This window comes from Setaria italica, chromosome II, assembly GCF_000263155.2.
Source record: "Setaria italica strain Yugu1 chromosome II, Setaria_italica_v2.0, whole genome shotgun sequence".
In the NCBI taxonomy this organism is placed as follows: domain Eukaryota; kingdom Viridiplantae; phylum Streptophyta; class Magnoliopsida; order Poales; family Poaceae; genus Setaria; species Setaria italica.
The window spans coordinates 23,983,570-23,999,755 of record NC_028451.1 but is presented as its reverse complement, the minus strand read 5'-3'; the positions used below and the strand labels follow the sequence as shown (position 1 = coordinate 23,999,755).

Below are 16,186 nucleotides of genomic sequence, written 5' to 3'. Positions count from 1 at the left end.
ACATTCAAACATGTTTATGGTCTAATTTCGGTTCATTTGACATTTTTAACTATATTGGTAGATGTTCTATATTTTTCCCAATTTGCCCTTTATTTTTAAAATTACTTAATTTTTTAATTAGCTTAAATCTGCCTTAATTTTATTTTAAAATGTAAAAATACATCATTTGTGTAATAACACTTACAAAAATTGAATCATGAAAAAATGCACATATAAAAATACTAATGATCATGATTATGCAGATGATTAGGTCCTAATTACTACGAGGCTTTGTATGTCTAGCAACATGTTTTTGTTTGAGCTTAGCTTCAAGATTAACTTGCTTGCATTGCTGTCTCTCTTCCTCCTCTTTTGGTTAAGTCCCTTGAGTGCCAGCAGTTGGAATATGATTTTTAATCATTAATGCTACTTGATCAAACCTCCTATTGAGTTCTTCACGTAAGGTTCGAATCTGCTCCTCTACAACATCAACTCTCTTTCCCAATTCCTCCATGTCTTACTGCAGGTTCTCAAAGAAAACAACAACCGGAGATGATCAACGAGGTCCTGATACCATTTTGATGCAGCATACTAAATTGAAGGAACCACTCCAAGGTGTTGTAGGTAGTTGTAGCACAAAATGTTGAAGGAACTACTTCAACATGCTAGTAGATAATGCCCTAAGGGTAGTCTGAATCCACAGACAACAAGAGCTTAATCCAAAGCTCAAAGAAGAGATCTGGTCTAAGATCTATGATAGGTACATCAAGTTCAATTCATAAGGTAGTGAGTATATAAAACTTACAAACCTAGAGGGCATTGGCTCTATTTATAGGCTCAAGAGTGTTATACAATTCACATACAACTATATGCCAACAATTTGCCAACTAGATGGCAGCTAAGGGTACAACTAGATATTAGTCATAACAACTCAACTATTGCTCATTGACACCTAAGGCACAACTTCTAGGACAACATAGTAGCTTCTAGCAATATAATGACATATGCCATGACATCATATTCATCTTGACTAAGGTAATTTTTCATGAATATGTAGTAGAGATAAAACTCAAATTGACTTCTTGTTCTTGGTAGCAAAAGTCGTATTTACCTGTAAGGCTTGATAGTTTATTAATTTCTATTACGATGTCCCTCATCACCCATTCCACGTGAGGAGCTAAGCCATAAGCAGATTTTGAAGCGGGGTGTTATGTACATCGAAGCAATAGCTTGTGGGTGGGAGGGCAACAGCTAGCAAGGTCATGGGGTACGGGACAACAACGATGGTATGCAAGCGGTGGAAGGCAGGCAACGACTACTAGCGAGGTTGTTCGGGGGATCCACAAGTGCAGTGGTCGAAGACTAAGACTATAAGTGGATGTTTTGATTAGTTATAATAAGAGAACTAAAGTTTAGCCCTAGTTGTGCTAAAGAGGCTAAACATGGGCTAAAGTTGAGCTAATTAGTGCTAATAGGCTCTAACCACTAAATAACCACTATCTATACAACTGGATCAGTAATTAACTTTGATTTAATCCTTCAATTTGGCATCTAAATAAAAGTGCTAAAACATAGTCCTGGGGATTGAAACTTCCCCTAAAGCATAGAGTCGACGGCCTAGGCAACAAGCCATAGCGGTAGTGTGGTCACTCGGGACGAGAGGTTGAGAGCGGTATCGAGATGGTAGTGTGGTCACTCGGGACGAGAGGTTGAGAGCGGTATCGAGATATCTGACTATTGCTAATTGGAGGCTCCTTTTAAAACCTCCATATGAAGCTACCTGGGATCCTAGATGGACGCTCCTATTATGTTTTCTAAAATATTACCCACCTGCTATTATAAAAATAGCTTAAAGTAACCCCTACGAAGACAAAGAAGCCACTATTGCTAATATTACTCCTATGCCTTGGAGGTGAGTTTAGTCATACCTTTTCCTTGGTGCATGCATGCTACCATCCCTATCCTAAAATATCTAGACCACTGTAGGGGTGTTGCTGCACGCTTGCTTCATTAACATTGGTGGCCGGTGGTCTTCGCGCTTGGAGTATGTGCACCCATATGTCAGGATAAGATAGCAAGTGGAACACTTGCCTGTTCTCCCATTTTTACCGTGTAGCATTGATTTCCTTTGGACTGAAGGAAGGGCCAGCTCATGCAGTTCCATAGGTCCCTCCTTCCCAGGGCTCATTTCCGGTGATGTTCCTAGGATCCTTCCATGGCAGGCCAGTGCGTGACGTGGGGCCACCACGGCCCTAGGAGGTCTTGTCATCCCCAGGTTCAAGCTGTGTGGTGGGCTTGCCGTGCCATTCGTCGCGGCTGTCAGTTGCCCTTCAGGTTGGTCTCATCGTGGCGTCTGCATGCCCGCGACTAAGCGGACCCTTGTTCTTGTGAAGATGATAGTATCCATAAAATGGTTTTTTGCTTGTTATTGATGCCATGGTGCGGCCAAGTGTCATCTAAGTGAACACATGGTGCAGAACATCAATCTAGCGAAAACAACTTTCCTTTATTGTGGAGATAGGGCTATTTTGATGTACTCTAAGCTAGAGGTTGTATTTCTACACACATACTTTAGAGCTTCCACCACCAAGTTAAGTACATTGGTGTATAGCAATTAACACAAGATTAAGAAGTTGATTAGTACTCTCTTCGTTCAGAAATGATAGGCATATTTGAACTATGGAAAAATCTTCGACAATAGATTTTAACTATTAATTTATCTCATAATATAATATCAATCGCTAAACAAATCCAAATTATTCGCTTCAAGTATAGCAAAAGTCCACATAACCTTATTAAACTATTTTTGTTCAGTTTACCCAAAACTATATCAAGTACTATAACCTTATGATTCAATTTGCCCTCTAACATAATTTGTTTTTTTTCTTCTTTCACAAGTACTCCCTCCATTTCAAAATTCCCTCCATTTCAAAATGTATGTCGTTTTGGATTTTCTAGATACATAGACTTTGTTATGTATCTAGACATAACCCTATATTTAGGTGCATAACAATATCTATGTATCTAGAAAAACTAAAATAACCTACATTTTAGAATGAAGGTAGTACAATTCAATTTTGTGATATGATAGTAGACATCATAACAGATGTTAGAAAATTACATCATTAAATTTTTAATCAATATTTTATAGGTTAGGATATTTAATAACGATTAATCTTTTGGGTGCGAAATTATATGAAAGTAATGATGAAAACTTGATAATATATTTTTTGGACCTACCACCCTACAATATTTTTAATTAAAACTCAACTTGTCTATGGAGAAAAAAAGATAAATTGTATCATAGGCTAAATTGAACCAAATTGTATAGTTTATGGGTAAATTAAAAAATAGTTTAGAGATTATCGAAACTTTGGCTATATTTAATTAGATTAATTTGGACTTTTTCCCTAATGAAGTAAGAAAAAAGGGTAAAACATAGATAATGGGTAGGAATTCAGGGGCTCCTATATAACTTGTGGAAGTTAAATAAGCATGGTAACTTTAAAGTCCATTAGCTCAATATTTGAGAAGAATAGGTTTAACTTTTTATAAAAAATAGATCAACATTTAGAAATAATAGATTCAACATTTTTTGAAAACACATATCAATATTCTAAAAAATTTGCTCTATTCAATATTTTTCGCGGACTATTTCAACATTTCAAGAGAATGCATTCAACATTTATCACAATCTAGATCAACATTTTTGAAAAACATAGCTGGTCCATTGTTTTGTTCTCCGACGACGACGTGTGGCGATGGCGGTAGCAGTAGCGGCGCATGACCGGGGCAGTGGAGGCAGCACGGCATGGCGGAGGCGGCAACGCACGACAGAGATGGCGATAGAAGCGGGCACGATGGCGGGTGCAACGGCAGCAGCGGCCGCAGCAGGGGACGTGTAGTAGTGGTGGAGGCGGCGTTAACGGTGTGCGCAACAGCAGGGTCAGTGGCGGAGGGTGCGATGGAGGCGGTGGTAGCAGCGAAGGACCGAAGGATACAGATAGTAAAGCACAAACAAGTAAGCTTCACCAGACTGTACAAATGCACGGCGAGCCCATGCAAAGGGTTTGGCTAAAGATATGCCAAATTCCTCCAAGTACGCCCCAATTATACAGGTTTCAATCGGACGATTAGGGGGTGTTTGGATATCCCTGCTAAACTTTAGCACCTGTCACATCGGATGTTTGGATGCTAATTAGTAATTAGGAGTATTAAACATTGTCTAATTATAAAACTAATTGCACAGATGGAGTCTAATTCGCGAGAGGAATCTATTAAACTTAATTAGTGCATGATTTGATAATATGGTGCGATGGAGGCGGTGGTAGCAGCGAAGGACTGAAGGATACAGATAGTAAAGCACAAACAAGTAAGCTTCACCAGACCGCAAATACACGGCGAGCCTATGCAAAGGGTTTGGTTAAAGATATGCCAAATTCCTCCAAGTACGTCCCAATTATACAGGTTTTAATCGGACGATTAAGGGGATGTTTAGATACCCCTGCTAAACTTTAGCACCTGCCACATTAGATGTTTGGATGCTAATTAGTAATTAGGAGTATTAAACATAGTCTAATTACACAACTAATTGCACATATGGAGTCTAATTCACGAGACGAATCTATTAAGCCTAATTAGTGCATGATTTGACAAAATGAAGCTATTGTAACCATTTGCTAATGATGGATTAATTAGCCTTAATAGATTCGTCTTGCGAATTAGACTCCATCTATACAATTAGTTTGTAATTAGCTCATGTTTAGTCCTCCTAATTAGTATCCGAACATCCAATATAAGAGCAACTCCAAGAGACTGCTAATCTTACCCCCTAATACTTTTTTTGGGGAAAAAAGAGAAAAAACAAACTCCAACAGTACACCTAAACATTCCCCAATTTTTTAGCAACGCTAAAAAACAACCTACCACCATGTATATTTTAGCGTTCCCGTTTCTCCCCCAATCGCGATTCCCGCGCGTGAGCCCACCTGTTCCCGCGCGCGCGAGCAGATATTCCTTCCCCGTGCGGCCTCTTCCCGCGCGCGTAGCGGCGGCGGCGGGGAGAGCAGCGGGGTGAGGGGCGTCGGCCGGGTGGACGACGAGCGCTACGCGGCGGCGGCGGCCCGCGGCAGCGTCCCGGTGGACGGCGAGGGCCAGGCGGCGGCAGGTCGGGGCGGCATCCCGGTGGACGGCGAGCGTCGGGTGGCGGTACGCTCCTCTCCTCCCCTGCGCAAGAGTCCGGGTTCCAGGCGGCGGTGGCAAGCAAAAGAAGAAGGTGCGGCTGTCTCTCCGACTCGCTCGTCTCTTCGCACAGTCAGGGCTGCTGCCATCTCTGGGGTTCTAATGGTGGATGCGCTTATTTGTTTTTGCAGAAGTGGAGCAAGGGAAAGCAAAAGGAGAAGGTGAAGAACTCGGTGCTGTTCGACCAGGCCACCTACGACAAGCTGCTCTCCGAGGCGCCCAAGTACAAGCTAATCACCCCCTCCGTCCTCTCCGAGCGCCTCAGGGTAAACCCCTCATTCCAGATCTGGAGTACCATGAGTCGTGGGAACAGAACTAACTTGCATTATCTTCACTGTTCAGCGTGATCTTTGCTTATAAGTGACTGAACTGTTGTTTTGCTTCTGATGCTGAACTTAGCAAGCAACAGATACCTAGACAGTGGTGTTCACTAGTGTTGAGCACAAGACATTCTAGCCTTGTGATCTCGAACACTACTTATGAAATTAGCAACAGAACTATATTTATATTGAACTTTTGTTAACTTACATCTATGTGTCATATCTAACTGAACTTAGAAGTAGTCTAAAACCTATCAATAAGGGATAGCTGACTGAGTCTTTGTTTTTCCTTATGCCGTTGAATTCAGCAATAGAAACTGGTGCACTATCATTCAGATAATGCATTGGTGTTATAAAGTAATTACTATGATGATATTGAGATGACTGGTGTAAGAAGGTGACTGGTGTAAACAATTAACTGCTCTTTTTTGTCTAAACTGAAGGCCATATAAGTTAAGAATATTTCATATCAACAATGAACTTACTTTATTTTATTAGATGGAACCATAATACAACTAATATATTACAATGGTGTTGTGGAACAGAGCTAACTTGCATTGCTGATATTGTTCTGCATATCTTCGCTTGGACGTGCCTGAACTCTTTGTTGCCTGTGCAGATGCAGGCACCACGGCAGGGCCAAGTAAGGCGCAGTGGAGGGATGCTTCAACGGCGTGTGGTGCTCGTCGGCGGCGACCACATCCCTCAATGGAACAGCAGCAACAGAAATTTGGAGAGGTCCAGCAGCGACGACCTCGACCTGCCTGGTAGTGGTGACATGTGTGGTGATCTGCAAGGTCCTCCGATTGTAGCTCTTACCAGTGATGATTTGGACTCCCTATCGACGGTGCCGTACCCATCCAGCGGCGGCTCTTCTGGTGCTTTCGAACAAGCGGCCAACGGCAACCCATTTGTGAATGGTATGAATCATAAGCTCTTTAACTCAATTCCCCGTGAGATAAGATAGATTTCTTGTGCTGTGTAGTCAATTCTAAGTGACTACTGCTCCATGGCCAATGTATAGCCTGTGCACATGTGGATGATAGCATTGGCGCCGATGGGTCTTGCCAACAAAAGTAATAGTAGTTGGCCTGCTAATTAATACAATATAGTATATGTGCATGGCAAGCGTGACCAGAAAACGGGACTTGTATTTGTTGCTTGATAGCCAAAAAAGCGGTTGTTGTCTGAAAACTTGTCACATGGTGCTGCTGCTGCTGCATGGCCATGACAGTGCTTGATGATCCGCCAAATAGAGCAGTGGCTGTGGCCAGCCGACATATTGGTTCCTTGTGAGTCAGAATGGTCCTGATGGATGCCTTAATGGTCCTTATGACACTCCTGCATTTCATAACGTGCTCATGAAATTGCATCCATTCCCTTCCTTGCTGCCAGATGAACATCTCGATCCGAGGATCCTGCATTCGGAGGATTTCCCTCTGGTCTCTTATAACTCTCTTCCGCACTGTCCATTATTGTTATAGCATAGAGACATAGATAATGGTACTGCATGTAGACTGACTGTGATCTGTGAGAGATGTATTTGTATTTGCAATATGCTATGGTAGTTCTAGATCATTAACTTTGCTTATCCTTAATCTGATAGTGACGTGTGAGGGCCTTGTTCCTTGTAATTCTTGTTCTGTACAAGCTTTGTACTGTCGACTTCATAATTGAGCTGCAGGCATGTGAATGAACTGTATTACTTTGAAAAGAAACTTGGTTCTATGCTGTGAAGCAAAACTAAAGGGTATGTGGTTAAGTGGAAGTAGGAACAAGGAACAGTTTCATTGCTTCTCATAAGATGAGTTATAAATACTAAAATCAACTGTGATCCTGACTAGTTGGCTCATATTCCCTTCACTTTAGGGACTTAGCTAGCTGACTAGTTGGCTCCTAGCATGTAGTCACCATCTTGTTGGCATGATAAAATATGCCACTTGAGCAAGTTTTTATATGTGCAGCCTCCATATACCACTTGATGTTTATTTTCTACCTACTGGGCAGGAAACGGATATTTTTCCAACATGATGATGGATGAAACCAATTTAGGGGATTCTCATTATTATAGCAACACATGTGGTGACCAACAATCCCAAGCAATTGAAGTTGGTCCAGCAGCCCCCTCCGCAAGGCCGAACCATAAGAGATCAAAGAACTTCAGTGACCACGAAGATGAGGTTTTGGTTTCAGCATGGTTGAATGTAAGCTTGGATCCGATCGTAGGCAAAGATCAAAAAGGTGCCAAGTATTGGTCTCGTATCTGTGATTACTTCCATGAACACAAGACGTGCACCTCAAAGCGTACCATAAATTCTCTCATGCACCGGTGGGAGACCATACAAAAATGTGTGAACAAGTTTTGTGGATGTCTAGCACGAATTGAGTTAAGGCGTCAGAGTGGTAGTACAATGAAAGACAAGGTACTTACTATGCAATACCACGATTTGTTTCAACTATTTTATTTTTATATATCGTATATGAATATTTCTTGTATGGTGGTGCTTGTAGGTTGCAGAGGCATGTGCTTTGTACAAGTCTGAAGACGAACATCAGAAAGCATTCCAGTTCATGCATTGCTGGAATAAGCTGAGAACACAACCAAAATGGCTTTCTAAAATTGATGAATTGACTGTTGGTAAAACATCTAACAAGAAGCAGAAGACAAGCTCAACTGTTGACCCGAATGCAAGTTCACCAAGTGAAATAGGACAAGGTGAGGTTCAAGGTCTAGAGGATAATGCATTGACAAGGCCGATTGGTAAGAAGAAGGCAAAAGCAGCACTGCTGCAAGAGAAGAAAAAAAGTGTGACAGCAACCTTAGAAAATATGTGGGCACAGAAGAAAGAAACTGATGGGGAGAAAGAGCTAAAAAAAGAGGAGAGGTTCAACAAAGCTTTCGCTCTTGAACAAGATCGAGTTGCAAATGAAAAACTACTTAATGTGATATTGTGTGATATTTTTTTTGATATGGTATTGTGTGATGTTCGAAACTTAATTAGTATTTGAATCTTCTAAGAGTAGTATTTCCATATGGTACTGTGTGATGTTCGAAACTTAATTAGTATTTGAATCTTCTAAAGAGTAGTATTTCCATATGGTATTAACCTGGATTTGAAGCGTCTTGTGTCGATTTTAATGTTTGCTCAGTCAATGTTTGCTCAGTCAATACTATTCGGTAATAACCAAAAAGAAGTCCGGCGGCGTGCCTTGACGAGGGCCTGGAAAAAAGAAGTCCGGTGGCGTCAGGGAAAAAAGAAGCCTGGCGACGAGCGAGGGGTCCCAGCCTGCTGGAAAAAAAACGATCCTAAAATGGGCCCAATATGATGATGTGGCTTCATTTGAAATATTAGCGGATTAGTTTTTAGCATTCTGCTGTGGACTGATATGTTTTTTGGGGGAAAAATTTTTAGCATAGCCCCCAATACCTCGTTTTGGGGAAGAATTTTTTGGGAAACTATTGGAGTTGCTCTAACACCGCTAAAGTTTAGCAATCCGTATCCAAACACCCCTAACAAAACTTCGCACGCATCTTCAACACAGAAACCCAATAAGTTGGGCGTCCCGTCGTCCGTCGTCCGTTGCAAACATGCAATAGAGACCATGGGCCCGCCAGGGGCCCAAAACCCAGCAAACCCGGGCCCGGTTCCGCGATGCGCATGCGGAAGCCGAAGGAATCGGTATCCGCTCCACCGTCATATTCTCTCTCGTTCTCCTTTCCCGATCGATCCCCATCCATCGCCGACTCGCCGTAGACGAAACTTTCCTCTCGACTGCCTATACCAGGTAAATTCCCCGTCCGCCGGCCCAACGATCGATCCGATCCCCGCGATTCGAGCCCTCGCGCATCGATCCGTGATTTCTTAGCTTTGTTTTTGGGACATTAGGGTTGATTATTTTGGAAATAGGCAGTTTTTTTTCTTTTTTATGCGGGAAACTACCGAATCGCCACTAGGGTTCTCGTTCCCTTTCGATCTGTAGCGAGCCTTGTTAGATTTTTTTCTCCAACGGTGGTCGGAGGTTATTAATTGGAGGTTGAAAGAATTGTAGCTGTTTTACACAGCCAGTGCTGCAGTGGGGAGCATCTGCCAAGCCATGGACAAGGGGCTCTTCGCCAACGACGGCTCCTTCATGGAGAGGTTCAAGCAGATGCAGCAGGAGCAGGAAAAGGAGAAGGCTGCCGCAGCGGCAGCCTCATCGGCACCGCCCAAGCCTGCGAACCCCAAACAGGGGTTCACTGTGGCGGCGAACAAGAGGCCCTTTGAGCTGAAGAAGGCCGGACCGGTCGCCACGGGTGGGAAGCTTGCCTTCAGCCTCAAGAAGGCCAAGGTTGCAATTGCGCCTGTTTTTGCGCCCGAGGATGACGATGAGGAGGGTGCAGCGGATGTGGAGAGGGAGGAGCCCGCCAAGCGTCAGAAATCTGTGAAAGCTGATACTCCTGCGGTGGCTGCCCCGACGGGGGCTGTTGGTAATCATTTATTCATTTCTTGCTGTTATAGTGTTATTTTTTTAGTGTTGCAGCACTACCTTACTTGGTTTTATTGGCATTCTGTGGGTTGTACTTGGCATCCAATGATTGAATACAACTGTGTGATAAGACATTCAATTCAATGTTGTTATGCTCTTGAACATCAGTGATATATTAACCTTTTCTTTTCAAGTAACGAGGCCTTTTAACCTTTGAATTTTGTTTATGGTTTTAGATTATCTCATTTTTTCTCGAACAACGCAGGAGAACTGCGCGTCATTTCATTAAGGTAGAAAAGAGTACACGGGTCTAGAGAGACCAAACCCAGGCACCAGAACAGGCACCCCGCGCGCGCGCGCGCACACACACACACCTAGAGCCAAAAAGTCACATTTGCGCCATGGAAAATATGAGACGACCAAACGACTCCGAGCTTTAAGCCCTGAAAATCAGCGACCTGGACACAAGCTCCTGGAGTTTGGAGGCCCCTGCCGAGCACCAAAGGCCTCCCTCCAAACTAACAGACCTAAGGACCTCTTGGATGTTTGGCCTCTTCTTCTCAAATACACAAGCATTGCGATGTTTCGATAACTCCCAAGCCACCAAGATTAGTAAGGAATTCAGGCCCTTATGTGCTTCTTTTGGAGCTGCTGCAATAGATTTCCTCCACCAACCTGAAAAGCGATTCACTATAGGTTGTGGTGCCAACTGCAACACTCCTAACTGCTGCAAGATTATGGTCCAGACTTTGCGAGTGAAAACACATCCTACTCGCAGATGATTTATTGTTTCCTCCGCCTGATCACAAAATGGGCAAGCCTTTGGATGGGGCAGATTTCTCTTTGCTAGTCGATCAGCTGTCCAAACTCGGTTATGAAATACCAACCAAATGAAGAACCTACAGCGTGGGGGAGCCCAGGGTTTTCCAAATTCTTCTCCACGGGCTGAACTTGATGGATCCCACAAAAAAGGCCGCATAGGCGGACTTACTGCTGTAAGAACCATTCTTGGTTAGCTTCCATTTGTAATGATCCGGTACATTTTGGTGTAGAATAAGACCATCCACCATATCCCAAATGAGAAGATAATCGTTCGGAACCTCTATAGTAAGAGTTCCCTTGATGTCATGCATCCATCTCCTATTTTGTAGTGCTTGAGCCACAGTCCTCCTTTTGGCAGTACGTTTCGGGACTGTTTTGAACAGATTAGGGGCTATCTCGGCCAAGGTATGCCCATCCAACCACCTGTCTTTGCAGAACAATATTTCCTCCCCATTTCCAACTATGGCATCAACTGCTACATCAAAGAGAGCCTGAGCCTTGAGGGGAACGGTAACAGGGAGACCAGCCCAAGGTCTGTCAGGGTTTGTTTTTTGTGCCCATAACCAGCAGATCCTCAATGCCAAGCCAAGAAATTCCAGATTATGAATCCCAAGGCCTCCATACTCAAGTGGTCTCTGCACTTTCTCCCAAGCTAGCAGACAATTGCCACCATTGGCCTGTTCATGACCCTTCCAGAGGAACCCTCGTCGTCTTTTATCAATAGCTTTGAAGAACCATTTTGGTAAATCCATGGCTATTAAAAGATAAATTGGGGCAGCAGTCAGCACCACTTTCACCATGACCAAGCGCCTGGCCCTGTTCATTAGAGATGCCTTCCATCCTGGGAGATAATCTGCCAGTTTATCAACTAAAGGCAGCAGCACCTCCTTGGTTGGTTTGCCAATGGTGAGCGGGAGGCTGAGGTAGGTACAGGGGAAAGCCTTGATGGTGCAAGAGAGAACATTTGCTTTGAGTGTCAACTCCTCATCAGAGCAATGAATTGGATTAGATTATCTCATTGGATATTATGCAAATCATTTCACTTGTATGTGACACATCTATGGTTTGGAGAACAACAAAAAAACATCTAAGATTTTTGCTCTTGGAATAAAGTATCATTAGCAACGATTATATTATCACTTCTTTTATGCACACTTTATAACCTCACCATATGGTTTTCCATGCCTTTGAGGCTGGTTATCCTGGCATCTAGCTGCAAACGGCATCGAATGCATATTGATAGTGAAATTAACATTCTGATGAAACTAGAAACTAGTTCTGCATTGCATATTTATTTCTAGTGGAATTAAGCAACTAAGGGCCTGCTAGAATATCAAATATTTTTCAAAGTTTCATATGGTTTCTAAAGTATACCATAGCATACAAAACTTTTAGGTGTTTGGATACAAGTTTTACAACTGTAGTATTGCAACCATGTTATTTTTGTAGCTTTTAGAAAACCAATTATCACCTCTTCTTTTTTCTAAAAATGAAGCATGCCTCAATCTCTGTTGGCATTCAAGTTGTGAACCATTGGCCCGCCATATCACGCAAAGTATTACCAGTAAATTGATTCTTAATACGGTGCACTGTACAGTGCTGTGCTGTTCTATTTGGGTTGTTAAAACTTTAGCCTATTCTGATCTACCACATATATGTAAAATACTGTTATATATCAAAGCTATCTACAACCAAATAGTATGTATGCATCAAGATTTATTTAATTTTCATGTGGGACAGATTACAATATATCTGTTCATAAAGGAAGAACACTATACCCTGTAAACCATCAAACTTATAATGCTTTTCCTAAATAGACCACAGTTTATTTCCATATTTTAAAAACTGCGGTTTTTAGGAACAATGATTTTTTAAAATGCTTCACATCCAAAAAGGCCCTAAAAGTATTGAATGCAGATTTACAAACAATGAAAATGAGTCTTGATAGCAACAGATTGCGATACATAACGATGGTGAAATTTACCGAATAATAATTTTTTAATAATCATTTTCTTGACATTGCACCAGGGTGCTGTGATTGAACTTTCCTATTATGCTTCATGAATACATTGTTAGGTTTACAAAAGAAACATCTTTTCTGTGTCTGCATTCGTATCAGTTGCTACTGGAAGCAGAAAGTTGTGAAGGTTTTGGTTTTTCTTTCTTATTGCTGCAGCTTATAGATTAACTGTATCGACATTGCGGGGACGAATGTTGATTGAAAGAGTTGAAGTGTGGCAGTCTACTGCAGCAATTTGCATTGCCTTGTCATGTGGCTTGATATTAATCAGTTCTTTAAGTGACATGCAGCCCCACTACCAAATGATATAACAGTGAGGCAAGTTGCTGACAAATTAGCAAGCTTTGTTGCCAAAAATGGGAGACAGTTTGAGAATATCACACGGCAGAGGAATCCTGGAGATACACCATTCAAGTATGACTACACTACTTATTTCTGATCAACAGCGTCTATTTTTCTTTAGATTGCCATGTCTTTCACTTTCATATTCTAAAATCTGACTTTTAACAAATTGTTGAATCTTGGGTTATTTGCAGGTTTCTGTTTGATAAGCACTGTCCAGACTACAAATATTATGAGTTTCGTCTTGCTGAAGAGGAAAAGATTCTTGCTCAATCCAAGGAGGCTGAAGCAGCAAAAAATGGTTTGTGGCTTAATATTTATGTGTTTCTTTTCTATATTTTAAAACTTATGTGCAAATCTTGATGATGTATGCTCTTGTTAATGAAGCTAACATTGCTAGCTCCAAAGCACTGGTTGGTCTGCATAGAAGCTCATTTGAACAAAAGTCCAACTATCAAACACCTGCATCAGCGTTGTATGGGGCATATGAGGGCAGTTCTTCCCAAGGAAGCTCTAGTTATGGTATATGTGGTTTCCTTATCCTTTTCTGATATTATTTGGCAACTTCTCTATGTCAGTGAACTGTGTTCGCCCGTTCACTTGTTTGATTGAGTTGGCAACTCATCCAAGTCTAGCACTTCAATTGCTTTGGCTACTTCTTATTTGATACCTTTGAATATCTTATTTCATTTTATGGCTTAATGTGTATAATAAATGTATTGTACCCTACTGCATGTCATCTCCATGATTTCGAGTTTGCTTAAGAAATAAATACCATTGTCTCCTGACTTCAACTGTTGATTATTATTATATGTGCTCAATGCACTCATTTGTTGCAGGTGATACGTCTGCACCCTCGGATCCTGTAGCATTGATGGAATTCTACATGAAGAAGGCTGCACAGGAAGAAAGGAAGAGACCACCAAGGCAGTCGAAAGATGAAATGCCACCACCTCCTTCTCTTCAAGGTACATTTTCTGTAATAGTATTCTTTGTACAGGGAGAATGCAGAGACTTCAATATTTATTCCAGTACAAGTGTACAATTAATTCTTATTTTGCAGGTTCTCCTAAAAAGGGACACCACATGGGTGACTTTATTCCTCCAGAAGAACTTGAAAAGTTCATGGCACGTTGTAATGATGCTGAAGCACAAAAAGCTACCAAAGAAGCTGCTGAGAAGGCTAAGATTCAAGCAGACAATATTGGGCACAAACTTCTGTCTAAGATGGGCTGGAGGGAAGGTTAGTCTTTGAATACGAGATAGCATAATTGTCAATTACAGTAATTCTCTGGTAAACCCTTGTCAGATTTTTTTCTCTTTTAAGACAAAATTGTTTGGTCCTATTCAATTTTCTTTAAAAAAACTATAACCACTTAAGCAGTAAAGAGTCAAGCCATAAAGTCCCCAATGTTTGGGAGGCTGTTGGATGTTTAAATTATAGCAACAGTTACAACACCTATCTAAATCCTGATCATCATCGCTCTTATTTCTTGATGCCTATTTGCTATCTGCTTGCTCTGTCTCCCATCTCTCGAGGCTTCTGTCATGTTCAGCCAGCAAACCTTCAACTTTGTTAAATATGCTGTCAACATTAAACTCAGAAAAGTCCTCGATTCCAAACATGGAAACACCAGAAAGGAACTATTTCGTGGTAGATCCTTTTTTCCGTCAGGATTGTGTTGCATGCATCAATTCTCAACATTGGTGCCCTGGTGGAACTTTTTTTCAGTCACATAGGCAGGCAAGCGTTTACATACACCATCCTGCTTCTAGGTGTTAATTATAGTTTACTCTGCAGGTGAGGGTCTTGGTAGCGAGAGGAGGGGCCGTGCAGATCCTGTTATGGCTGGAGATGTGAAGAAGGATCATCTTGGTGTTGGTGCTGTCCAGCCTGGTGAAGTCACATCTGAAGATGACATCTATGAGCAATACAAGAAGCGAATGATGCTAGGCTACCGTTATAGGCCAAACCCACTGGTATACTATCTACCGTTACTGGCTTTGATGAGCTTTTAGTTACTTCTTTTTACCTGACGCTTTTGCCATTTTTGCAGAACAATCCAAGGAAAGCATACTACTGATGCAAGGGAGTTCATCCGAGGGGAGATGTAAGGCACCATTTTTTGTTCACAGAACTAATAGGTTAGGTGATATCACTAACAGCATTGAAAGTTTTTGTTCATCAACAGAAAAGCCAAGAAGTCATTTATTCAGGACAAACTTGGAATGCCACAGATCTGAGGCTTCCGGGGGTTCTACAGTAGCTTTGTTCTTTGTGTAGTGTTGATCAGTGTATTTTTCAATACACATACATTGTTGGCGCTGAAATCAAGAGTGTTTGGAACAGCGATGTATTGCTTTCTTTATGGATGACTATATTTTCCTCATTATTATTGTTATTATTTTGGTGCTGGTAAGGATAAGCCACAAAATTGCTATGCAAGGGTTCTATCTGAATCGAATCAACTATCAGTGTTAGGAAGTATATATGGTCTGCTTGCTCCAATGTAGATGTTTCTGCAAATTGGAAACTGAATGATGATTTACCTTTTATATAGTAGTTATGAGAAACTGCTGAAGTATGAATGTAAGCGTAAGTGGAGTCCAATGATATGATAGCCTCCACCGCATGTCCTTGTTTGGATTGGATGCTCCATTTTTCTACTGTACCTTAAATCACAGTGCTCATGCATTATTCAGTAGGGGCTGCAGTATAGACTTTCGACCAAGGCAGGGAGTCACAGTTGTTGCATTTGCATAGACAAATGAGCTACCAATGTCAAAATAATTGACCCTTAGCGGATGTATTGAGATCAAATGAGTGTGTAACAATTAGTGCGTACCTAAATGTTAAAGCAAGCTGATGGGTTAATTTCCCTCACGTTTCACAAGCTCATTTGATTTTCTTTCCTCCAATTTCTCACTGTGACATTGTATAGTAGTACTTTATTTCAAAAAAAATCATTGCATAGTAGTCTACCCTAAAGATGCC

The 16,186-nt window shown here is 41.6% G+C and overlaps 1 protein-coding gene across 1 annotated transcript; it reads left to right on the top strand.

The window, feature by feature from the left end:
- The first annotated feature begins 9,176 nt into the window (after positions 1 to 9,176).
- On the top strand, positions 9,177 to 15,765 carry LOC101771804 (SURP and G-patch domain-containing protein 1-like protein). The gene is made up of 9 exons (XM_022824156.1): positions 9,177 to 9,326; positions 9,591 to 10,008; positions 13,140 to 13,263; positions 13,386 to 13,492; positions 13,579 to 13,713; positions 14,031 to 14,159; positions 14,255 to 14,434; positions 14,993 to 15,171; positions 15,249 to 15,765. The coding sequence occupies exons 2-9, from the start codon at positions 9,636 to 9,638 to the stop codon at positions 15,273 to 15,275; spliced, it is 1,254 nt and encodes a 417-aa protein (XP_022679891.1). The 5' UTR covers positions 9,177 to 9,326; positions 9,591 to 9,635; the 3' UTR covers positions 15,276 to 15,765.
- The last annotated feature ends 421 nt before the right edge of the window (positions 15,766 to 16,186 follow it).

What these genes read in the sequence shown, in the direction of transcription:
- LOC101771804 (XM_022824156.1), top strand. Translation starts at nt 9,636, where the DNA reads ATGGACAAGGGGCTCTTCGCCAACGACGGCTCCTTCATGGAGAGGTTC. An exon ending in TGCCCCGACGGGGGCTGTTG is followed by an intron (nt 10,009 to 13,139) that starts GTAATCATTTAT and finishes AGTGACATGCAG; the next exon opens with CCCCACTACCAAATGATATA. An exon ending in GGCTGAAGCAGCAAAAAATG is followed by an intron (nt 13,493 to 13,578) that starts GTTTGTGGCTTA and finishes TTGTTAATGAAG; the next exon opens with CTAACATTGCTAGCTCCAAA.